The sequence below is a fragment of the Egretta garzetta genome, unplaced genomic scaffold, assembly GCF_000687185.1.
Source record: "Egretta garzetta isolate BGI_Z169 unplaced genomic scaffold, ASM68718v1 scaffold88, whole genome shotgun sequence".
NCBI classification, from domain to species: domain Eukaryota; kingdom Metazoa; phylum Chordata; class Aves; order Pelecaniformes; family Ardeidae; genus Egretta; species Egretta garzetta.
This window is the reverse complement of record NW_009260408.1, coordinates 1,123,092-1,149,426: the sequence shown is the minus strand read 5'-3', so window position 1 is coordinate 1,149,426 and position 26,335 is coordinate 1,123,092. Positions and strand designations below refer to the sequence as shown.

At 38.2% G+C, this 26,335-nt stretch overlaps 2 protein-coding genes across 2 annotated transcripts in view; both read left to right on the top strand.

Annotated features, from left to right (window-relative positions):
- Positions 1–25,725, top strand: EXOC3 (exocyst complex component 3). The gene is made up of 12 exons (XM_009643492.2): positions 1–182; positions 5,047–5,266; positions 7,239–7,920; positions 12,840–12,957; positions 15,463–15,588; positions 17,043–17,143; positions 17,636–17,746; positions 18,498–18,648; positions 20,034–20,156; positions 22,799–22,960; positions 24,236–24,363; positions 24,822–25,725. Exons 1-12 carry the CDS (start codon positions 39–41, stop codon positions 24,991–24,993), a joined length of 2,238 nt encoding a protein of 745 aa, XP_009641787.1. The 5' UTR covers positions 1–38; the 3' UTR covers positions 24,994–25,725.
- The window catches only part of PDCD6 (programmed cell death 6), a 27,754-nt gene continuing 10,059 nt past the window's right edge, over positions 8,641–26,335 (top strand). The window contains exons 1-2 of the mRNA XM_035898978.1: positions 8,641–8,646; positions 12,863–12,876. The gene's annotated coding sequence lies outside the window, so the exon portion shown is untranslated. The remainder of the gene's footprint in view (positions 8,647–12,862; positions 12,877–26,335) is intronic.

Below are 26,335 nucleotides of genomic sequence, written 5' to 3'. Positions count from 1 at the left end.
TGTTAAATTATGAAGGCATTTTGAGGTCCTAATCAACAATGGAGGAGACGGATAGGGAAGCAGTTGCAACAGCTGTTCAGAGAGTAGCGGGAATGCTTCAGCGTCCTGATCAGCTGGATAAAGTGGAGCAGTATCGCAGGAGGGAAGCACGTAAGAAGGCTTCAGTAGAAGCTCGACTCAAGGTACAAAGTTTGATAAACCTGAGTGTCCATGGTGCAGCATGAATGTACATTCTTTTTCTTTATTTGTTTTTTGATTCTGCATTTTCATCCAGGTAGTTTTAAACCATGGACTTTAATTTTTGCTCTGTGTCCAAAACAGAAGCTTTGCGTCCTGAAAGTAATGCAAACTAAAGCTGAACATCTTACTGAAATTCTGTCCAAGCATTCTTATGTGTTCTTATGTCCTGTAACTTCTACAGTTTATCCATGGACAGCTACCCTCATGCTGTGTAGCCTGTGACCCAACCTTTGTCTTAATCATTGAATACTGAGCTTGTAAGAAAAAAATGATGACTGCATTTGAAAAAGACCAGTCAGTGCAGTCTCTGACTTTTACATGGGTTTATGGAAGAAAGCTAAAATCTATCACGTTCTTGTCTTCTGCGGAAGTGTACCCCATGATTTTCCCCCTCCTTCACATGTGTACATGCGAGTGCATGCATACACATGCACACACACAGACTTAGCCTGAAATATGAGCAAGGTCCTTCTGTGTTTAGTGTCTATATGTTACGGAGTTCTGTGTTTTCTTCCTTCACTGGTGCTTACTAGCCAACAGTTGTTTTGGACCACTATATTATGTAATTGGAGTAGAGCCTTAGAAAAGTGTTTTGGGAAATACTTTTCGGTTTACCAGTTCAAAATGGCTGCTATACACTGTATGTAATCTTATATTTCAGAATAAGTTGGTTCATCTTACAACTATTTAATGGCCACTTCTTTTGTGGGAGTCTGCATGAAGTAGAAGAGAGCCTGTCTTCTTTCACAGTGAAAAAATCTGTTAGCAAATTACACGTTAATTTTTGTCTGTAGCATAGAAACAGAAATTTTCCTGATGACTTGGACTGGAGTTTTCAGATTTAAGGCAGGAAGCATATAGTGGAGTCTATTAATAATAGATCAGCTGTTCAGTTACTGTGATCTATTTATAATATAAAACAATAGAATCATTTGGTTGGAAAAAGCCTTTAAGATCATAGAGTCACACTGTACCTCTCCACTACTAAACCATGTCCCTAAGCACCTCATCTAACCATCTTTTAAATACCTTCAGGGATGGTGACTTGACCACTTCCCTGGGTAGCCCGTTCCAGTGCCTGATAACCCTTTCAGTGAAGAAATTTTTCCTAATACCTAATCTAAACATCCCCTGGTGCAGCTTGAGGCCATTTCCTCTCATCCTATCACTTGTTACTTGGGAGAAGAGACCGACCCCCACCTCACCACGACCTCCTTTCAGGTAGTGGTAGAGGGCAATAAAGTCTCCCCTCAGACTCCTTTTCTCCAGGCTAAACAACCCCAGTTCCCTCAGCCCCTCCTTATAAGTCTTGTGCTCCAGAACTCTCACCAACCTCGTTGCCCTTCTCTGGACATGCCCTAGCACCTCAATGTCCTTCTTGTAGTGAGGGCCCAACATTGAACACAGAATTTGAGGTGCGGCCTCACCAATGCCGAGTACAGGGGAAGGATGACTGCGCTGGTCCTGCTGGTTACACTATTCCTGATACAAGCCAGGATGCTGTTGGCCCTCTTGGCCACCTGGGCACACTGCTGGCTCATATTCAGTCGGCTGTCTGCCAGTACCCCCTGATCCCTCTCTGCCAAGCAGCTTTCCAGCCACTCATTCCCAAGCCTGTAGAGTTGCACGGGGTTGTTGTGACCCAAGTGCAGGACCTGGCACTTGGCCTTGTTGAACCTCATACAACTGACCTCAACCCTCGTTCAGCCTGTCCAGATCCCTCTCCAGAGCCCTCCTCCCCTTGAGCAGATCGACACTCCCACCCAGCTGAGTGCAGTCATTTGCCTACTGGCTGCTTCTATAGATAGTGATTACTAAACGTAATTTTAAGTTTTGTAAATGCCCAAATCCACTTAATAGCTAATTTCCTTGTCACATTCCTTAAGTTACCTTAACTTCAATCATCCATAGATGGTCAGAAACCTGTTTCAAAACGCATTACAATACCCCTTAATCCATTCCTGCATTCTTGAAACGGGTGATAGTGATGGAATGGATACCGAAGCAGTTTTTCCCCTAAGAATTACTGTAATGGATAGGAGCACAGAGAGGATATAAGAAATACTCTTGCTCTGTATTTGTGTATATGTATGGTGTGGAAGATAGGAGAGACAGGGTCATCAGGATCATCAGCCAGAGGAGTTGCGGACTTTTCAGGCTGGATCACTGTGAAGAACCTCAGCTGCCTCATGGATGTGAATGAACATGTGGTAAATCTTTTGATGTGAACATGCTGGTGCTTCTTTCTGACTGGATATGCTTTCATCTTTGTCATAATTTTCTTCAGATGAATCAAGATAATCAAGTCAGTCAAGGGTGAAGAGTAGAAAACCATGGTAATAGTTGTGTGTCGCTTACAGGGATGAAGCAGCAGAGATCTGGAATGATGTTCTGCCCAAAAAACCAGCATCTCCTTCAGTTGGTTACCCTACTCCTCTCTCTATATCCTTTCCCAAATATTTAGTTACATCTATTTCTTGCATCCTTCTCTGCATTTCCTTCTGTGTTATATAAATTCTTACAGGAAAAATGGCTTTGAAATGTGTCAAACTCATCTGTTTCATGTGTGAGACTGGTGGTTAGTGAAGCAGTATTTTTAGGGATCGGTAGCAGAACTCTGAAACAATGGGCAGATAAGCACCAGCTAGCACTGTAGGCTGGTACTTCTGGGCTCTGGAGTCCAAAATATAGGTGAAGAGCTGCTTGGACTCTATTGCAGAGCCTGAAAAGTTAGGAGCATTGACAGCCATCTTTGTGCACTTATTCATTCATTGGGAGAAATACTGCATACATATCCTAGGAGAGTTGGATTTTCCTGAGTGTGAATGTGCTTGAATCCTCTACATTTTAATTCTTAGCTGCTCTGCGATTGTGGATTTGAACCATAGGGCTCTAAGGAGATCAGGGAGCCAGGATCCTGGTTCCATGGGTTCATGTTGAGGGCTGTCACTTGAAAAGAGATAAAAATGAAGTTTTGAGCCCTGTTCCTAGGATGGTTTGGTTTTGCTTTCATTTTTTTAATAAAGTGGTGGTCAGTCCAATCAAAGATGCATATGCATTCTAGGTCCATGGTGCTAGAACATGCCTTGCTCCCTGCTTGCCCATCCCATCCCCTACCCTCCTGTGGCCCCAACTGACTATTAGAAGACAAACTGAACATGAGTGGATATGTGGTTTTAGAATTTTCCTTGCCCGTTTGTGTCAGTGACCAAGATTAGTGATTGTTTCTGTTTAACATAATCAAGTTTATGCAAAAGTTAAATAAGCAAAAATTTGAATATGTGATACTTGGAAGATCTGACTCAGAAGAAATTGAAATATCACACCAAAAGTATTGAACGCTTAATGGTCATGTGATTTTTAAAATACTCTATGGTTAGCTTCAGAAGATTGTGTTTGAGCATCATTGAATGTTTGAGTATCTTAATTGCCTCAGTTCCTGAAGGGGAAAAATGTGTTAATGCAGCAGTTCTATACATAGATACCGCATAAAAAATGCCTTACGACTGCTTAATTGTACTGAGTCTGACAGGAAAATACATTTTTATCAATAAAATCTGCATGTCATAATTTGAAAGTACATAAATAGCAGTAGTTTAAGAATCACTGCATTTTTCTGGGACTTTCCCAGTACATTTAAAACACAATAAATGTTATTCATAGTTACCAGGATTTCCTCCTTGGCTTCTAGTATCAGACAAAAAGTTCCATGATTGCCCAAGCTTTTTGGCCTTAAAAATATGGCAGAAAATGTGTTTTGAGCTTAGAAAAACTGCTAGTGGCTTATTTCTTTACTGGATACTTGAGGTAGTTGAGATGACACAACTGAGTTTTCACTGATGTCTTGCCTTTTGCTTGTCTTTTGAAGTCTGTTATTTCCAGTTTCATTTTCCACTCACCTGATTTCACCTTAGTCACATCTCTTTAAAAATACTTACATGAAAAACATGCTATGGATGTGATCTGATTTCTTTCACTCAGATATGCGCTATAATGCATTTTCTGTAAGGTGCCTGGACTGTCAAATGATACTTACGACTGATAGCCTGTTTGAAAAGTCATTATTTCAAGTGTCACCTGTCACAAGAGATATCTATATCAATAACCTGTCTTTATGTTAAAATAATCTAGTAGTTGGATCGTTGGTCTGATTGTTGATGTTTCACAGTTTCGAAATTTTATTCAGTTTGCATTTTTGTTGGGGTTTTCCTGACTGAATTCCTTTTGGGTTTTTTCTTTTTTTTTTTTTTCTTTCAGGAACAACAGGCAGGAGGGTTGGGTTTTGTTTTTGGTTTTTGGGTTTTTTTTAGAACATTTTGGAATTCTTTTTCTTAGAACATTTTCAATTGCTAGTCAAAACTTGCAATTTCTTTAGTAGAAGACCTTGTGAATCTGTGCATACCAAGCATTCTGTTGAAAGCTGAATCAGCTTTCTTCTGATATCCCCCTTAATGAATTTATGAAGGAAATGCAAAGAAATCTCATTCTGCCTTCCCATGATCCTGGTTTAATATAGATTTGTAAAGATGATCTATCTGCCTAAGCTCCTATGTTAGCTTTGTGGGTGAACCAGTTGTACCTAGTTTTAAAGGACCTAGGTACAACTTCAGAACTTCAAAAAAACAATATGTGTGCACACAGAGTAAGTTACACATTTCTAGTAAGCTATTAATATTACCTTTTCAGGTTTTTTTTCTTTCCTCTGAAAATGTTAGATACTGAAATGAAAATTAATTCTTGAGAAATGTTGAAAATACGGAACTTGTAATGATTAATGAGTTTGTTCTTTGTCTTTTTGTATTTAAGGCAGCAATCCAGTCTCAGTTAGATGGAGTACGAACCGGTTTAAGTCAACTGCACAATGCACTGAATGATGTAAAGGATATTCAGCAGTCTCTGATAGATGTCAATAAGGACTGGAGACAGAGCATCAACACCATAGAAAACCTCAAGGATGTTAAGGATGCTGTAGTGCAACATAGCCAACTGGCAGCTGCTGTAGAAAATCTCAAGAACATCTTTTCAGGTAATCTAATGTTCTATATATAATCTATCATATACTGAAAGCCCTTTAAAATGGTACTACAGCTGTAAAGTTATCAAGTAATGTCAAGAACTTTAAACCTTACTGGGGATGAAGAATTAAGGAAGAATCACATATGTATCATGTTCGGGGAAGTAGCTGTAACAGTTTAATATATATATCAAGTTTAAATTGTGCTGTAAGAAGTTCTAGTTGGCCTATCTCATCAAACACAAATCAAAAAGAAGCTTCTTGCTGGCAAACAGTAGCAGAGATAACTAAAACACTGAAATATGCAAGTGGCACTTACAGAAAAATAATTCTGGAAGATCTGGAATATTGCCAGTGAGATGGGCAGGCCTGTTGGGTAAAAATAGTCCCAAATGATTTTAGGAAGCAAATATTTTTTGCAAAGGTAAAATAAAAACATCAAGAACTCCAGGTGAAGATTCCCAGGCAGTCTTTCTCACACAACAGTTAGGAGCCTCAAGGATTTCCATTAATGTTACAAGTGTAAGTATAAACTACCTGAAGTTCAATTTCAACTGTGCACAGTCCTTGCTTCAGAATCAGGCAGCACAATCACAGAAACCAACTCATGCATGGGAGACACTTCTTCCTTGCACAACTGCGAGGGTTTGCAAAGTTAAATAAGATTAATGTGATGTAATGGATACTGTAAAGATAAAGAAAATGGGATTGCCTCTGTCCTTTTATGCAGCCTTTTTGGTGCATGTTCCATTCCATTTTGAGTCAGGTAAATTCCTTGCCAGGGCTTTTCTGCTTATAAGTAACTTTAAGAATTTTATCCCTATAATGGGGGCTAAATCTATCATACCCCTTTGATTTTATTTAAATAGTCTTTTCTCTCTTCTCTTCTCTCCTCATAGTAATTCACAAAATGTACCTACAAAGAAAGATTGTTTCCCAGTCATACCAGGTTTGTTTTATCTCTGTAAGAGTCTTATCTAACTGCTACAGTACCAACCTGGGAGACAGCATGCAACTTAAAGAGAGTAGTATTCACATGCAATGTCTAGCAATAAAAAACCAAAGAACAACAAAATTCTATATATTCCAATGCTGAGTTATTTTGAGGGTGTTGTTTTCTTTTACACAGATGAATGCAATTGAGACAAACCTTTTCTTTTCCGGCATTCTGAGAGGTTTTTAATGTGAAGCATCTCCCCCCAGGATTATTAAACAGTATGATAACTTCACTCTGAGCAAAACAAGTGTTTTATAAACCAAGTGGTTTTCATCATGATTAACAATTGTGTATAACTGTCTTTTCAAACCTTTTTTGGGACTGCCAGTTTTATTACTAGCTGCCTTTTTGCAGCAGCAGTTTTTCTGCTGAGATTTTTCAGTTCTTTACCCCACAGGATCCTAATTTTCTTCTATGGTATCCCTCAAATACTGAAAAATAATAAAGAAACAAACATCTTCTAAATAGTTTATCAGCATAGGTAATTATCCCTATTCTTCCTTTGTGCCTTAGTCAGGCAAAAACTGTTCCTTCAAGGAGGAGGTAAGATTCAGTATTTGTTGGGTATATGCAGCTTCAGGTTAAGCAGGGTAAGTGACTGTTAGTCAGGCAAGTTAAAAGCCTTTTGTATAAGAGATAAGAAAGCTAGTACTGCAATTTTTTTCATAGTAGACTTTCATGGATTTTTTTTTTTTTTTTTGTTAAGGGAGGGAGGCAGTGAAAGGAAATTATGTTCTGTTGTCACTCTGATCTTTGTTTAGCCATTGATCAAAATGGAGCATTATAGTTAATTATGTATAAAGATACATAGCATTTACTAACAATTTTTGAATACTTCAAAATAATGTCCTTTAAATTATTTCAAAATAATTACTGCAGCTGTTCTCCAGCTTGTTTCCTAGTGCTTTTATTGTCTTGTATTTATTCTTCATATTTGATTGTGTTGGTTTACTCTTTTTAATTTTTTTCATCTTTTTTCCCTTTCAGTTCCAGAGATAGTCAGGGAGACCCAAGATCTGATTGAGCGAGGGGAGCTTCTGCAAGCTCATCGAAAACTGATGGATTTAGAGTGTTCTCGTGATAACCTGATGTATGAGCAGTATCGCATGGACAGCAAAAACACACATGACATGAACCTCATCCATACATACTTTGGGGATATGCAGAAACTTTCTGAGGAGTTGGCAAAGCAACTTTGGATGGTGGTTCAAAGATCTCTTGTTACAGTTCGTCGAGATCCAACCTTGCTTGTTTCTGTTGTTAGGATAATTGAGAGGGAGGAGAAAATTGACAGGCGCATGTTAGACCGGAAAAAACAAACTGGGTTTATACCTCCTGGCAGACCAAAGAAGTGGAAAGAAAAAATGTTCAACATTTTGGAAAGAACTGTGAGCACACGAATTGAGGGCACTCAAGCAGATACTAGAGAATCTGACAAAATGTGGCTTGTGCGCCATCTAGAAATCATACGTAAATACGTCCTTGATGACCTGCTTGTGGCTAAAACCCTACTGGATCAATGTTTTCCTCCACATTATGACATTTTCAACAAATTGCTAAACATGTACCATCAAGCTTTGTCTACCCGCATGCAAGAGCTTGCTGCAGAGGATCTGGAAGCAAATGAGATTGTTAGCCTTCTAAGTTGGGTTTTAAATACATACAAAAGGTAAGGTCCCCTTATCTTTTCTGTTAGCAGTAGTTGAGAGTAAGCATGCAAAACACAGTCTATGTGCTGATATTTGCATGTGTATTAACACACATAAGAAGGTAAAACAGAAGAGGGATAATAGTGAAGAACTTCCTGCATTTTATGCATTTTGCTTTCTGGAAATTGCTCCTTAAAACTTGTTTGCATTTTCTAATATGTGATTTTGAGTTGCTTTGTAAGCTTAAAGTTTTAATGCAGTTAAAGACCTGCTTTGAAGCTACAGTCACCTTGTATTTGTGTGCCAGTCTGAAGAATTGGGAAGAGCAGAAGAGACTGAGAGCTCATGTGTGTGAAACAAAATACTGTTGGCTACAGCCCCAGAAGCTTTGTATGATTATTAACTTTCTATTGTTCTTTTTTACAGGGGTTGGGACTGTTTCAGTGTTGCTTCATTACTGCTAAATGGAAAGAATGTAGTAACTTCCTTCAGGTTTTCTCTCAGAACTGTGTGGTGATTTGTTTATTTAGAAGAATTTCTGCTCACATCTGTGATACTCTTAAACTCTTTTCTTTTGAGTTGTGTGATTTGTTGGGATAACATAGGCATTATGTTGGGGTTTTTTTGGTTGGGGTTTTTTTCCCTACCTCTAGGTAGAAACAGCTCAAATGGCAACTGTTTAGTTGGCATGTAGTTACTAGAGCAACTGATTTGTTTGGGAAAAAGTAATGCTAGCCTTTCTGTGGGTCATGACTGTAATCCTGTTCTCAATAGCTGGCATTGACCCAGAGTCTGTGCTGTGTACACTTTTGCAGTCTTCAATTGTTCAACCTCATTAATTCAACAGATTGAATGCTTGATAGGTTTAGAGTGTAATACCAAAAAGCAAACAGGTAGGAGATAATGCTGCTCTGTAGAATTCTTATAACCAGCTATAAGATTCATTTTGTTCAGAACTCTGTGCTTTGCTCTACACTGTGAAGTTCTGCTTTTCTTCCCTGTAAGGAATAATCAGGAGCACCCACCAATGCATACTTAGATCTTGTTATATGAGAGATGCAGCTACTAGTAAGGACCCGAGTTCATTGGCCTTTTCCTTGTTAATAGAAGGCTACAGGAATAACTCCACAACAAATGAAAATCAGAAATAGAATCATAGAATGTTTGGGGTTGGAAGGGACCCCTAGAGGTCTTCTAGTCCAACCCCCCTGCAGTGAGCAGGGACACCGCTAACTAGATCAGGTTGCTCAGAGCCCCATCCAACCCAAATCCTTTCCAGGGATGGGGCCTCCACTACCTCTCTGGGCAACCTGTTCCAGTGGTTCACCACTCTCATTGTAAAGAATTTCTTCCTTATATCCAGTCTAAACCTACCCTGTTTTGGTTTAAAACCATTACCCCTTGTCCTGTCACAGCTGGCCCTACTAAAAAGATTGTCCCCGTCTTTCCTATAGGCCCTCTTTAGGTACTGAAAGGCCGCAATCAGGTCTCCCCGCAGCCTTCTCTTCTCCAGGCTGAACAAGCCCAACTCTCTCAGCCTGTCCTCATGGGAGAGGTGTTCCAGCCCTCGGATCATTTTTGTGGCCCTCCTCTGGACCCGCTCCAACAGTTCCATGTCCTTCTTGTGCTGAGGGCCCCAGAGCTGGATGCAGTACTCCAGGTGAGGCCTCACCAGAGCAGAGTAGAGGGGCAGAATCACCTCCCTTGACCTGCTGGCCACGCTTCTCCTGATGCAGCCCAGGGTATAGAATCCTCTACCTTTAGGGGTATAGCCTTGGCAGAAATCCTGCCCCTAGGTTCTTCACTTATGTCCAGGGGCTTATATTTCAGTAAGGCAATTCTTGCTCTTAAAACTGCCCTTCTACCCTTCCCCCAGAATGTAGAGCAGATTGCTGCTGAGTTAGACAATTCAGAACTAAAGCTCTTTCAATCCATGCATTTCGTCATAGGAAGGGCAAAGGGAGGGAGCAAAGCCAGCATTGAATCTATTTACAAAGCAACCAAATCAAAAAAGGGCCACTCCTGCTAAAGCAAGTTACGTGGTTTGTGGCACCTGATGGCAGAATCTGTTAAAGGAAGTGAAATAGCAAGAGGAGTAGACATGGTACAAGATACCAGAGAGCGCGCTTCTCCCCAGTGTATCTGTGTAACAAGTGTGATGGAAATTAGAGGAAATATCTAAGGAAAAAAATTAAGGCTTTGAGTTTCTCTCTTCTCCAAAAAAAAAAAAAAGCCTAAGAGGGCAGTACAGTACTTGTATTCTTACAGATTACAATAAACTGTTATAAAGAGGATGACAATTAGCTGCTGTGAATGTTTGTAGTGGACCGTGGAAGAAGAAATCAGCTCAGGCTTGTGAGTGGGGAAAAGTAAAATGCTCAAGCAGGATAGTTGCAGAGCTTACCAAATCTCAGTTGCTGGACATCTCTTAACAATACAATAAACAATTCTCTATAGGGATATGTTTATAATAAACTTTGCAGGAGAATGGCCTACATGACATCATGAGAACTGTGTTTCTGTGGTATTTCACCCTCTTTTCCCTGTATGAAAAATAGGTTCTAAACTGCTGTTACGTTCCTCCTTCACTTCTGTGGAACACTGTATGGTGGAAGATAGTTTTGTCCTTTCTAATCTTTTTCTGCTTTTATTAAATGTAATCAAGTATTAGAGGGAACATATACATTTCTATTTGCATATTACAGCTGCACTTCAAAACCAGCCGAGAAAATACTGACCAATTAAAAGACGTATCGAGGGGTTTTTTCCATGTAGTGAATTGATAAGAAAGCCATGCATAACTTCTGTTTACAATATTTGCAAGATAGGAGCTTTAAACAAATCATGATGTTCTTTGCCAGAGAGAGAAGCTGTTTTTAGAACTGAATTCAACTCATAGCTGAGAACTAAAGTGATGCTCTATGTGGAATAAGAGCCTTTAATTGAGTGGGATGCAGTTTTACTGTGCTGGATGTATTTCTCTTTCCTATTTAAGTCAGAGAGAGCTTTGGAAATATACTGCTGTTACTAAATCTGTACCAGGTTGGGACCAGGACTCTCATCCGTTTTTTAGGGAAAATGTAAGTCGTGTAAGATCCCAATGCCCGTATTCATGACATCATTTTATCAGATACTGATCAGGTTTTGACAAAACTGCTAAGAGTTCACCATTATTGCTACAGACAGCGTCAACAATCTTCACTCTGAGGAACAGAAGGAATGGTACTATACATCTAGCTGTATGCTGTCTCTGGATCAAGTACCTCTTTTTACAAGACAGAGCAGGATTGATGGCATAGGAGGCAAAACAGCAGCTTTCTAAAATGTTAGTTTCCAGATAATACAATTCTGGTTGAAATTTTGACTTGATTATAAACTCTTTGTTGAAGGGAAATAACTCTTTCCTACAGGCAGAAGCCACCTGACACTTCTAAGAGGGTTGTCTATCACTTTGTTTCCCCCAGACACTCAGGTTGTGGCAGTCAGGAAAGAGAATTTGTGTATAGAAAGAATTTTTGTCTTTGGGGGCTAGAGAACCCTGTGGTCTTTGTTTTGGGGTTTCAGTTGATAAGCTTTGAGCAAGATTTAATGTCTCTGGCCTTGTGAAGTAGGGATAATGATGGTATAATGAGGCTAGAAATATTTTCGAATATGGCACAGTGTCATAAACAGTTACACTTCCACTGAGTAAGCCTAGAGCAGGTCCTGCTATTACGTGTATTCTATATGTAAACAGCAACAGAATGGAATTCAGTTTTCTTGATAGCTTGAGCAACTTAAAATATCTTCAATCTATTTTCCTACAGGCTCAGGAAGATGCTACAAGTGTAATGTGTTCAGTTATAGTAGCTTTTACGGTTTCAAAGACAAGAATTTTGGTTTCTGTTAGCCATAGTGTGGGGTCTGGTGTTTGGGTTTTTTGTTTTGTTTTGTTGGGGTTTTTTGTAATGCTTTGCGATTTTTTTTTTTTTTTGATTTTTTTTTTTTTATTTTTTTCATGATGTGGAAGCACCACTATGCTGACTCACTGTATGTACCCAGAGAACAACTTTTAACTTGCAGAAGTATACCAGTGTTTACACTTGTTTAGCAATTCTTTTTATTTGCTATCTGGTTTTTGTAGTTGCCACTACAGATACAGAATTTGTGGCTTCCTTCTGAAAAGCACACTAGAAATGGAATGTGAAACAATTCATGTTATTATGATTGAATATATTTCCATCAACTGTTAATAAAGCACTCTCTGAAGAGTGTGGTTTTGAGTTATTGATTCTTTGAGCATGAAATATTAAGAGTTCTTGGTATGTTGTGCTTTGGCATAGCTTTGGTTTTTTGTTTTAGTTAAACAACTCATATAATCTTATATAGATGCAAAACATCACTGTAAATTAGTAATTGTATATAATTCTTGTCAAAATATTTTTGAGGGTTGCTCTAGTTTCTTACTAGATGTTTCTGTGAAACAAGTGGCAAAACAGCAGCTCTTCTGAGAAACACTGAGAGTATTTTGTACTTTTCACTGATCTTTCCCATTCTGAAATTCATAATGTGTAAGTTGTTTGTCATCACCTCTGAATTTGAAAGACACATAAAAATGTCCTCTATTAAGAGCCTGCAGGTTGAGCCAGTTGACTTTTATTCAGTCTTAAGCAACAGCTAATTCTTATACATGAAAGGCTTGAATATTTAAATTGTCTGTAACATTTTTTTTAACATATGCTGGGCTGTAGTTTTTACATCCTGTTCTTTCTTTTATATAGTTTTATTTACATTCCTTATAAATGCATTTGTTGTTGCAGTTACTATTAAAAACTTTTTGAAATGTATAGACACTGGAAAATTGCCCCTTACAGTGGTCATACAAAAAAGCTGCATAGTACTTTTTATGTCATTTTTCTTTACTAATCTGCAATGCCTTTTTTTTTTTTTTTAAACATAGTACAGAGATGATGGGAAATTCAGAACTGTCTCCAGAGGTGGATGTAAATTCTCTGAATCCTCTGATTTCTCAAAACGTGGTAGACCAGCTTCTCAGCAAGTATATGTCAACACTTACTGTGAGTAACAATAATGCAAAGACACTTTTGTACAAGTTTGTAGCTGCATTAGTGCCTCAGTGCTGTTCCTCCATCAGAGGAAACTAATGTGACAAATGTGAACTCAACATCATTACTTTTCATATACTATGTGTAGGTTTGTGTATGAAGTTATAATCAGGTTATTTTATAGATGTAAATCATGACATTTCAATGAATGTTGAAATGCTTTACAGACTGTGTTAATCATATTTTATTAGAAATTAAGGAATTCCAGTGTTCATATGTCTAAATTCATAGTGCTAGTATGTTAGGTATTACTATACTTACAAGCCACTGAATGCAGCTTGGTCCCTGGATATTGGGATAGTTGGAACTTTGGAGTTGCTGTTTTTACATTGTTCAATTGAATTCCTACTCCTCCTAAGTTTAGGAGCTCTGCCAAGAGAGGAGGGAAATTTTTTGCTTCTTTGGATGTGTCAGCTACTAAAATATGTCCAGAAACAGCAACTACTTGGACTTGATACTATTCGCAATATGAACTGATATTGTTATGTTTCAAGGAAGTTGCCACTAGAGGGTCTGCTTCACATTAGCTTTACTAGGACTTTTATGCAAGTTTATTTTTCTGCACTTACCCTTAGGACAAAACCCCATTGGTTTGTTTTCTCAAGCTACTTTTGGCTTGACTCCTGAAATGCCTTTGAATTAATTTTGCCCTCTCTTTAAGATAAAAAAAAAATCTATATTGGTTTCTCAGAAATGTTTTTTCCCCTACTTACTGAAAAAAAAAAAATATAGCGTCGTATTTATGTTTTATACATAAAATAAAGCAAAGGTGCTGTTCTGTTAAACACAGTGGTTTTCTTTTGCTGGTTTTTATTTTTGGCTGTATCTTCTTTTTAAGGCATAAAATACTGAAAGTGCCTATTTGTTTCACAGGATTCAGCCTGATCTAATTTTCTATACGTCCCCACTTACACTTTTACTTTATTTCTTTGATGTTGTGTTTAAAATTGTTTATAAACAAAATATAACTAGTTCTGTTTGGGTAAATGAAAGTATTTCCTAATTGTGACTACCAACTTAAATATTCATGTTTAAGTCAATAAAGACTTTCCATTTTTATAGAAATAAAAAGTTAATAGATTTTAACGTATTTCTAATAGATTTTTTTTTTTTTTCCCCCAAGCACCTCAGCTTGAAAAAAGTTCTTGTAAATTATGATCTTTAGGTGAAAAATGTTTATGTCCCCTGGGCTGCTGGCTTAAAAGATTAATTCTTCTTTGCAAATTATATCACATCAGAGCAGTTCCAGGCTTCTGAGGAAAAAAAGATAGTACATCATTTCATGTAATTGAAGATGGTCCTATATGTACTTAGCAGACACAGCACTGGACAGGTCACTCACTGTGGTCAAAATGAAAAGAAAACTACAGGTCTGTCTTTGGTCAACAGCCTTTTGTGTGCAGAAAGATTGTAGAGCTTTCAGTTTCTTCCTTTATCCTATCTGCTGATAAGGGTTTTGACCAAAAGATACTGATTTAATACATTTTAATGTAAACACTAAAAAAATACATATACACACACCTATTTTGGACTTTTTTTGCCCTTTCTGTACATGCCTACTGGTCATGTTTAATTTTATATGGTAGGGCATGCTAATATACGTGTTACATGTTGAAAGAAGTATGAACCTTTATAGTACCAGGGGTTTTTACTCAATATGAACAAAGTAGAAGAGAGGCAGAAACCTTCAGCCCTTTGAAAACATTGGGATAATTGTTTTAGGTAGACAGGAATCAAAGAATCCAATTACATATTTAGCAAACATGGTGGTCTTTACTGCCTACTCTTGCAAATATGTCCACGATATATGTATTATGCAAGTGATCAGAAAACTGGCTTAATCTAGTTCTAAACCCAGTTGTTCTTAATGTCTGCTGTATAATGTGCTTGTCGGATGGGAGCAGAGCCAACTGTTGTATCTCCATCACTATTTTCTACAGCACTTAAGTTCCAAGAAACACCACTCATTTAATCTAATCCGGGGTTTTGTTCCCAGTGGTAACAACAAGCGTCGGTTTCCTAAAATGTAGGTAGAGGGAACTACAAGCAGATACCTGCTAATTTTCCTATATTAAGTGTTATCTTAATTTTTTCAGTTGTTGAAAAATTCAGTGTGAAACCTAAAGCCTGAGACTTAATAAATGTATCCAAAGTTAGTAAACATGTTGATTCTGATAAACTGACTTACTCTCTGTGTTTGGAGCGCTCACCTTCCAAAACATGCCTAAGCTCAACTCAAACTACATCACTAGTCTACCAGTACTAACTTTGTCAATGCAAATTTTAATTTGTTTATGTTTACCTATATCCTGTAGGGATTACAAGAATTGTCAACATTATCTCTTACTACACCACTCTTTATGATGGAAATGGCTGCTATTCCAAGTATTGTAGTGGAGTTTTTCGTTGTGTTAAATTAAAAAATTTTCTTCTTCTTGGTTGCTTTATTTAATGTAGTCTAACATCATTGGCTGGCTACGAAAAGCACTGGAGACGGATAAAAAAGACTGGATAAAAGAAACTGAACCAGAAGCAGATCAAGATGGGTACTACCAGACTACGCTCCCAGCTATTGTTTTTCAGGTATAAAGAGAACTTGGTTATTCTAGAAAACTTGCAGAAGCAGTAAATGGATTTGGAGGAATGGAGGGGTGGGGCATGGGGGGAAAACTGTTTGGGATGCCATTGTTTCTATGTCTATTAATAAAGTATAGGTTTTTTTCCTGTAGAGTTGTTAGTTGGAGGGGTTGTTTCTTTTGAGGTTTTTATTTGCCTTTTTCACTTTAACACATAGATACTTAGTTCTTTTTATGTGTAGATTAGAAACATATTTTTCCCAGACTATTTAGTTGATATTTTTACATAGTTAACTGCTTTTACTTAGGGGTCTTCACCTAAATTTGATTACTAGATGAGGTGCTTGTAAGTTCTTAGAATATTGCTTGTTAATGTGGTGCTGAGGTAGTTAGGCATGTATTTGTTCCTACAAACACCTTTATTCTGGAAAGAAAAGTTCTGTTGAAGATCAAAAATGTTTCTGTTTCAACAAAACAGAAAACAAGGCTATTTTGAAGACATGAAAAAAAAAAGCCCAACGTACACCATCCTGTTACTGGAAGTAGAAACGGAAAGGTTTTAAAGTGATTTTTATCAACCAGAAAAATATCAGCTTATTATGCTCATTTTTTAATTTTTTATTACAAATACTACGTTACGTACCTGCAATGAAAGATAGATGGTCTCTTCTTCCTGCATTTGTTTCCCACTTTATTTTTTTTCTTGTCTTACACCAGGATTTTGCTACATTCTTTCACATTTGTATTAGTGCCGAGGTTGACTTCATCTAATCCTTTTCAGAAAGTGTGTCAAGTCAAAGAAACTCGTGGCTGATTGGTGTTGCGCTATCAAAGGCTGCAGTGTTTTCACTTAATAGTGAAACTTTCAAAATCATCTCAGCATAGAAGTAGCTCATGTTTCCACCTGGCTTTGTACCCTTCCTTTCCAGTCCCCTTCCTCTCCCAGTTCCCTGTAAGTCACCTAGATCTTGTGCCTAGTTGTGTTCCTAAAGTTTACGGGTCCCTTCTACTTCACTAATGTGAACTTTAACTACTTTCATATATTAGGGAAGCAAAGGAATTGGAGTTATAAGGTTATTCTTTACTAGCTGCAGGAGATGACCCAAGAACTTCGATCCAAAGCCAAATTCCTACTGAATTAGAAATATTAAGTACTTTTTTGCTGAGGAAAGACTGCAACTGTTTTCAGTATTAGGAGAAAACTGCAGCATGCATTAATAGTTGTCAGTAATTTACTAATTACACTTCTAGAAATAGTGATTTTTGGTTTAGTCAGCAGCAATTGTCTTGGCTTGTTTAAAAAACAAACAAACAAAAACAACCCAAAAAACAAAACCCCACACAAACTAAAAAGCATATGTAGAGCTGGTGATAGTGAGAGCCTCCAAAAAGATAGGAGTTCTGTCTTTGGTTTACCACTGGTAAGGGCCTCTCTTTATAACTAAACTATTTTTAACTTAGATGTTTGAGCAGAATCTTCAGGTGGCTGCTCAGATAAATGAAGATTTGAAAACAAAGGTACTCCTTCTGTGTCTTCAACAAATGAATTCATTTCTAACCAGGTAACATAATTTTAAAATATAAATGCTTTATCCTGCCTCAGCCTCTCTTTGTTCCTACAATTCCGATATTTGTTTTTCCTATGGATGTTTCTTTATTGCTTTGTCTTTTTCCTGTCACATCCATGCCAACCACGCTTTTCTTCCCTTTCCTTTTCTTGCTTTCTTCCTCCTTTCTCCAGTTTCACTGCAGAAGTTGTTCTGTGCTGGTGAGTGGCACTTTCAGTTCCTCTCTGCAAATGGCTCTAATTTTTTGAGTCAGTTTCTGCTTTCTTTTATATCTCAAATGTATATCCCTTTCTCATAGGGAAGACAGAAAGCACCTCCTTAGTTAAATTCTGCCCAGAAGAGAGAGATTAAACGTCACATGAGGAACAAGGCTTTATAAAATACTTTTAAAAACCCAACAGGCCCTTGTGGAGGATTTGGTCGTACGGGTGTACTTAAGTGATTACAGATGTCTGTGTTTAATGCCATTCCTTGTATATGTTACAGGTACAAAGATGAAGCACAGTTGTATAAAGAAGAGCACCTTAAAAATCGTCAGTATCCTCAATGCTATGTTCAATATATGATTGCAGTCATCAACAACTGTCAAACCTTTAAGTAAGTCTGCATGTTCTTGCAGTATTATGAGAAAAATAATTTTTGATATTTTATTTGTAATACTGCTTGTTCCCAGGGCCGCCTTTTCTTTTGTACACAAAGAGGGTTTCAGTTAAGACAGTTTAGCTGACTAAACAAAGACAACAGGTTTAAATATATTAGTGGTTTAAGGGGCAGATATTGTAATTGCTCTTGCCTTTGGCAAGCCAAGCCATTGCCCCTCACTGGTGAAAATCCAATTGTTATTCCAAGAATTTCATTGCTAAAGAAAAGTTTATCTTCGACTTTCAGAATTTGAAAAAGTCATTTCAGTTAGTTTGTCTGGGGCCTGCCATCTTCTCTTAAATTTGATCTCTCACAGTTCACCTTCAAGTACTGTGATCAAGGTGAACTGAACTGGAGGAAAGTAAAGGTAGAGCTTGCTCTATTAAGAATATCAAAACAGGAGAAAGAAATCCTTATTGCTCATGTTTCAGTCTTCAGCAATCCAACCCCATGTTCATCTATATCTGCTGCCATCCTCAAGTCTACAAATCTGCAGTAGTTTGGTACCAACATACAAGTAGTCTAGGTTGATCACTCTAAAATTTTCCCGGAGAGTAAATTAAGGTTTCCAAAGCAAGCAGGCATTATTTCCCCTTGGAAAAATAAGGCTGTCTAGTATGTCTCTTTCTGTGTATGCACTCCAAAAATTTAGTAGCAATGCAGTTGTGCATCAGTGGATGATGAAAAGCATTGTTATTTGTCACAGAGAATCTATAATTAGCCTGAAAAGAAAATACTTGAAAATTGAAATGGAAGACACATTGTCAAGCAGTCATACAAGCATGGATGCAACTTTAGACATCATTGCCAAAGAAGGATGCTCTAGCCTGCTAGATGAAGTCTTCATGGATTTAGAGGTTAGAACTTTTTTCCCTCAAAAACCAGAAGTATTATTTTATAAGGAAGAATAATTCAGGAATGAAGTAGTTATGAAGCCTTTTGATTGCTACATATGTTTTATATGTGGTGTGCTTGCAAAATGCCAGTAAACATCAGCATTGTTTTTCACTGGTACAGTTTGCATGTAGGAGTCTGAAAGGTCGCTTAATTATATTTCACAGGATGACATCAGGCAGGTGCTTTGTATATAGTGAATATTTTCTAGCAGATTGTACTTAGTCTTATGTAGTTGAGTTTTAAGAATTATTTGGGAAACTACTGCTGATATCATCTTTGTACAGGTGCAGTACACCTATAATTAAGATAAGTTAATTGACTCTGAAGGTGGGCCCTTTCTGGCTGATAGATTTCCATGTGTAAGAATTCCAGCTTCTCGTATAGAATCCCTCAGGGAAAAAAAAAAATATCTTTATTATTAAAAAGAAATTAGGAGTATGGGAAGGGAGGCAGTGAAATTAGAGAAATGGGGGTGGGAGGGGCGAAGAAAGATGCTCTAGGACTTGTTAGATTTGTAATAGTATTTCAAACTAATGTAAACACCTTGCACGATTCGCATGAAGCAAGACGTGGGAGCAGTGCTTATTTTAAACTTGGAGCTCTTAAGCAAAACCTTTATTTCTCATTAACTATGCTCATTGATTATGAGAAGACACTCCATCTACTCTAATGACCATTATTTAAAATTCATTAACCTCAAGCTTCATGTCACTATTATAATTTATAAATACCATGCTCTAATATGTAAAGAATTTTTCCTCTGGGGAGAACAAAGCAGGATGGGTCTGCAGATGTAGAGAATACTGGAATTATGTTTTGTGGAGTTCTGGGAAAGGAGTAAAGCGTATAGGCCACCAAGTTTGGCATAGGCATAGAAAGTTTGTGGGGCCATCAAAGAAGAACAACTGAGTAGCCAGTGGCAGTTCAAGAAATGAAGTGTGAAGTTGCATTATCACAACAGTTTAAAAGTGCCTCATGTTTATAGTTGGAATTGTCAGCTCTTATGCTAATTTTGTCCTTGGACCTTAATTTTTATTTAGCATAGACATTTAAATAGAGAGCATAATAAAGGATTTTAGAGAACTTGTATGAAAACAAATGGTGGGGTTAGTGCAGTTGGTTTACGCACACACAGAGTGTGTTTGTCAGGGTAGTGCTCTGTGGCAGCTGTCATTCTGACAACTGATCGCATCGTTTTCCTACACTAACTGCTTATTCCTTTTGGAGGAGTATTGTTTAGAAATGTATGACCCTTCGTTAAAATTGTCTCCTATTTTTTGTAACTGCACTGATATGATGAAAGTGTCAAAAATTTGTTCTGATCAATTGTTTGTTATCTCCTCAGCCACATCTCAATGAGCTGATGACAAAGAAGTGGTTGATGGGGTCTAATGCAGTGGGGACTATCTGTGTCACTGTAGAAGATTATTTCAATGACTTTGCAAAAATAAAAAAGCCTTATAAAAAGGTAGGTGCAAAATATTCTGTGATACGTTGCTAATGTTCTCTGAATATCATGTTGGTTTGGAATTTCTGAACACTGAATGGAATTCAGAATTGGGATTGATTCATCACTGGAAATGAAAAAATGTTCATAATCATATTGCAAAAGTCCGAATCTAATATTCCTATTGTCTTTTTTGTTCACAGCCATGTAATATTGTCAGAGACACAGAGTTGCAGGATTTAGTCCAGAGACTATATTGGTGTGTTAGATTGTATTCTTCCCAGCTTGTACTTTTCTAACTCTCCTCAGAAGTTTGTAGTCAGAGAAAATTAGCTCTTCTGAAACTAGTTTTGCTGGCCTGTAATTACTTTTTTTTATAAATGCACATTCTGTAATTCCTAGTTTCACTGTGTACAAAGTACATAGTTAAATTAGTGCCAGAAGGTTTAACAAATGCTAACTCATGTTTAAAGTGCTGTTACAGCAGTATAATGTGCTAGGTTAGGTCATCTTTTTGGTTTGGGTGTCGTGTGTGTCCCGTCCCCCCCCCCCATGGTCTGTCAAAGGATATCTGGATTTCTCTGTTATCCTTTAGTATTATTGTACTTGTTTTTATCCTTTATTGAATTAAAATCAGTTTGGGGTAGTTAAGATAGCATGTCTTAAATGATTCCCTAAGATTTAGGAAATATTTGAAGCTAGCAAGCAGGATTTAGGTGAGGTCTTTGAGCAAATCCTTACTAAGGGTTTGCCCAGACAGTCTCAAAATCATGTACTTAGTCTTTCTTACCTTACGTCTTAAAAAGATAGAGGGGACTGCTCAAAGTTCCTCTGATGACCTCTTAACCTTCAGTATTTTTAGATCCTAGAGGCCTTATTATGTAAGTGAATAATACACATTTTCAGACCAGAAAAAGTACACAAAAGAAGTTAGGTCAGTCCCAGAATTAGTCTATATCCGTGGAACAACTTTCTTTTCCAGATCTGGTTTGTTACTGTGAGGTAATGGTGCCTGGCATGAGTTTCTTTGAGTGTTAATACAAACTTCTGCAGTCACATGTGTTTCATCATGTAGTGTTTATTGCCACCTTATGGGGAAGATAGTGATACGTTTTTTGGCATTCATCATACCTGCTGTTCCACTATCTCCCAGCACAAAAAAATCTCCCAGACAAGACACCATATATTTTAGCGGTGATTGGGACATGCTTTTGTTTGCTTGGTTTGGGGTGGGCTTTTTTCTGGCTTTAAAATATTCCTTGTTAGCCCTGTTTTGAAAATCCAATTTTTAAAAGCCACACGAACAGAGCACCTGCAAAAAGACTGTAGCCCAATGGGAAGGACGCTGTTGTGGCACAGGGGGGATCTGGATCTTACAGTCATTCTGCTTTGCTGTTTTCCTCGCATGTGAAGTGAATGCCCTGTCATTGCACCACTGGCTCTTCTTGAGCGTTCTTTTTTTCCTCAGTTGTAGTAGAGCTGTTGTTCTTTGCTTACTTTTCAGTGGGATGGGGCATACAGGTCAGTCTCCCACAGCCTACTCTGTGCAATTAATTTTCCTCTGTGTAATTGGCATCAATTCTACCAGTGCAAGAGAAGCCATCCCTGAACAACCAGTAAACTCTGGCATTTCTGCACAGTCTTGAGAGCAGGACTTGAAATCGTATTTTCTGTGTCCTGGATGAGGGCTGTGACTTCCAATACTTTGCAATCTGTTGTTTTCTGGTTTTTTTCTTTTTTTTTTTTTTTTCTTTTCTCTCTTTCCTGAGGCCTTTTTCCAAAATTTTGACTGAAGAACATGTTGATTGAAACTAAAGCTTGAGACATACTATTAAAATGTGATAAAAAGCTTGTGACTACCTGTTATGCAGACTTTTTCTTAATCGTTAGTAACTTTGCCACTATGCTTAGGGGAAAAAAAGACACCTGAGGACTTGTGGGATTTAAGGACTCTCCTTACGTTTGAGTTGAAAAAACATGTAAAGGTTTGGGGTTTTTTGGTGGGTTTTGGTGTTTGGTTTTTTTTTTTTTTTTTTTTTAATATTTCCAAACCTCAGCATTACTCTTGCACCAATTCCAGGTGCTTCACTTAAATCACCAGTAGGTATTTCCTGTAAAATGCCAAGTGCAGAACAGCAAATCGGTCAAGGAAGAGCTGAGAAAACGATTGCTGCTGGCTCTCCAGGCTTCTTTACTAGACTTGACCCAGAGCACAGATAATGTGGGCAAGGTTTGCAATGCTTTATGCAGTGTACTGGAGTTTTCCAGCGGAAGCCTCTGTGATGGCTGGTCACTCCTTGACCAGGTATAAAGAGCAAGGCTGCAAGGCCAAGCGCAGGCCAGTTCTAAAGATCATCCAAATTGTCTCATATTTGTTCTTCTATGGTGCTCAAAAATAATTCAGGCAGGTCATTAAGATATCTTGGGTTTGTTGTTTCTCGTAATTGGCACATCCTTTTCATTAGGGAAGGCCAGATTTTCACTTCTGTTAGCACTGTGAAAATCTAAAGCCTCTCAAAATGTGTAGTACTAGCAAAAACTGCGTACTGGTGACTAAGCACAAATCCACATTTCAAAGCCTAATAATTGTTCAAAGACTAAAAATAATGGCTACTTTTGCAGGTATCACTGGCATAATCCACCACCTTTTCCTTTTCTTTCAGACAATGACTATTGAGGCCCATCGGAGAGTGGTTGTGGAGTACATCAGAGCAATCATGTTAAAACGTATATCTTTCAAGAATGCAGAAGAGAGAAAAGAGGGTGCAGAAAGAATGATCAAAGAAGCAGAACAGTTCAGATTTCTGTTTAAGAAGCTTGCGGCTGTAAGTATTTGTTGACCCGGTAATTTAGAATAAGCCACACGTGTTTACTGCTTGGAGAAAATGGCTATAGAGTTAGATCTCCACGTCTCCAAAACATCGGGTGGCTTGTGAATGTCAAGGATGCCAACTGAGGGCACAGACAGAGTTTCTGACCACAGGCAGACCTGCTGCTAAAGTTCCTGAGCACCAGTTTCTACCGCTTTGTGTTTATACAGCTCTCTGCAGCTCAGTATTTGAATGGCCTCACAGAGATAGGTACCCTGAATTCGTAGTAGTAAGTGAAAGAAAAAAGCCATTGTTTGTTTATAAATAAATAAATTGGGCTTTGCTTTTCCTGGCTGGAAAAAAGGATGCTACTGTGTGGAACAAATGCAGTTACTTATTACCTAAGTAGCATGCAGCATATTCATTTAGAATCAACAAGACAAGTGTGTTGACCCAGTTTAAAGTGCAGTAGAAATAGAAAAGACAGGCCAAAAAAAGGTATTTGAGAAACAATGTACACAATAGGCCTAAAATGCATACTAAATCTTTTTTTAACTGCATAAGGAGCAGGAATCTTCTGGAAAGGTCCTAGGGCCAACAGATGACAAAATACAAAAAGAATGCAGAGAAAGAAAAAGCCTTGAAAAACTGTGCGGGGTGGGGTTTCATCTCTGCTCACTGTGGAAGATGTTGGGGCAACTCCTGCATCAGAGTCCTTCATTACGTGTGTAAGGTCTGTTTCAGATTAAGGCATTGATAGAAGAGGTTATGGGATAAATGGAATGAACAATACCAGATTGGCAAAGCCTGGAACTAAGAGCACTAAAATAGCCCAGAGGTTAAATAGGTATTACAGTTCAGTCGATCAGTTGCTGAAAGCTGCCGCGGTGGCCGGATGACTAGAAGGAAGCGAACACAGGGCCCATCTTTAAGTTATGTTTCAGAAGAGATCTGGCTTTCACATCGGTTATTCCTAACGTTTATGCTGGCAGATTAGGAAAAGTGAAAGGCAAGAATGTATCACCATGTGGATAAATACAACATATTGTTTGTAAGACATGACTTTCTTTACTGATCTTCTGAGGGCAGGTCTCTGAAGAAGAGGAGGAGAGGCTTATGGTGACAATTCACAAATATCTTGTTTCCTTAATGGCTGAAAATTCAGCTCTCTGGGGAATTCAAGAGCACTGTCAGACAAAATACTAATTAAAGAATTGTTTCTAGATATTGGGGGGGCATTGATTTTGTTTGGGGGATTTTTTTTATTTTTTTTTCCTCTTCATCTTGCAGGGCTCTGGAGAGGACACTGAAGGACTCTGTGACATCATTGAAGCCATTGCAGAGGTTATCAAGCTAACTGATCCTTCACTGCTCTATCTGGAAGTTTCAACTTTAGTCAGTAAATACCCAGATATCAGGTAATCCTCTTTGCCCTCAAAGTTAAAAGATCAATAGATAACATAGTAATTTCTTTGTAGTCTTGGATGAATTTTAGAACAGTGTAAATGTGTTCAGATTTTTCATATTTTAGAATGTAGTCACTTCCTTATGAAAAATAATAGTAATACAAAATGTATGTGAGCTGGACTAGGAGGTACATGGACTTAAGTACTCAGTGGTACAGCAAAGGAATAATGAAAATACTTCCATTCTGTGTTTTGGAAAAATAAAATATGTTTCAGAGTCCTAAGAGCAGCCTAAATAGTGCTTTGTATTGAGCTGGAAAAGGTGGTTCTGAGCATCTAGAGATCTGATTAAGGATTAAAGTGGACGCTGAAACTGAGTGGAAGGATTGCCAGCTAAGTGATACTTCTGACAAAATCTTATTTGTGCAAAGTTTCCTACTGATGCCAGTTTTACCATTTTTCTTTGGCAGAGATGACCATATTGCAGCTTTGCTGACAGTGAGAGGTGATGCCAGCAGAGATATGAAGCAGACTATCATTGAGACTTTGGATCAAGGTCCAAGCCAACCGAATCCAAACTATGTGCCAATTTTTAAGGAAATTACAGTTCCTACTCTAACTGTGCCAAAACTTCTGAAGTAACTGACCACTCTGTGTTCGTGTGCCATTACTGGTCTGGGATCAACAGGTCTGAAATATTTGAGGGCAAATTTGGCAATGCTGTTTCAAGTTAAAGTTCAATATATGCTGATACTTGCTAGGCATGTTTCTTTCTAAAGGCTTGGATGTGGGAAAATGTAATTGGATTTCTGAATGAAGATGGATGTAAAGGTCGTGCTTGAAGAATGAAGCTTCTAGTGGCTGGGGGGCGCTTTTTACTGACCCATTTGTTACAGCCATTTTTGCTGTCAGCAAATACATTTTTCTTGTGGAATATGTTTGCACGGTGCACTGCAATGCCGTATAAAGATATTGATACCCAAAACAACAGAGCTGTGTTAGTGCTGGACATACTAGCATACATCACTTACAGTACCTAAGCAGACTCCTTTAGAACTGTCTCTATATGGCACTGCACTGAGCGTATATTAACATCCTCAATCCACTTTAACATTATACTTTGTGTTTGTACTTACTTTGGTGTAAAATAGTTTATTGCAGAAAACTTAATTATGAAATCGGTTTCCTGACTAAGGGACGGAATGAAATTGCTACTGTGCAATTTGATTATAGGGTGAATAAAGAAAGACACGAGGTACAAATTTTTTGTTGTTGAATTACTAAAACCAGCACATAAAAGCACCACCTATTCAATAAAATGTTAAACCATTGCTACCTGAAGCTATGTATTCTTTGCATCCTTATAGATCTACAGTAGATTTAAATCTTTGTTTTTCCCTTTGGTTTGAAGTGTGAATAAACTCTGGATTTAATAGTTTTCTGGAACTGTGAGATACTGGATTTTATTTCCACGGTATTTTCAGGTCGATGCTTAAAGCTAATCTTCGGTATTATCTGTTCTAATTCTAAAATGTTACTAGGAAACTGAATTTAACGCATTCATTGTAACCATCACAGTATTTCATCCATTAGTACCTCAACGGAGTTGTCGGAGAGAAGCACAAGGAAGGACAGGCCTGCTGTTGTAATTCAGAGGTGCTGGCGGTTGTTGGGCCTGTGACCCCCCGGACCACGGCTCTCGCTGACCCCGCCATCTGTTCTAATTCTAAAATGTTACTAGGAAACTGAATTTAACGCATTCATTGTAACCATCACAGTATTTCATCCATTAGTACCTCAACGGAGTTGTCGGAGAGAAGCACAAGGAAGGACAGGCCTGCTGTTGTAATTCAGAGGTGCTGGCGGTTGTTGGGCCTGTGACCCCCCGGACCACGGCTCTCGCTGACCCCGCCTTACCCCCGCAGAGAGACAGGCAGGGCCAGCGGCGCGGGTAAACCGAGGACTGTGGCTTCGGCCACGGAGG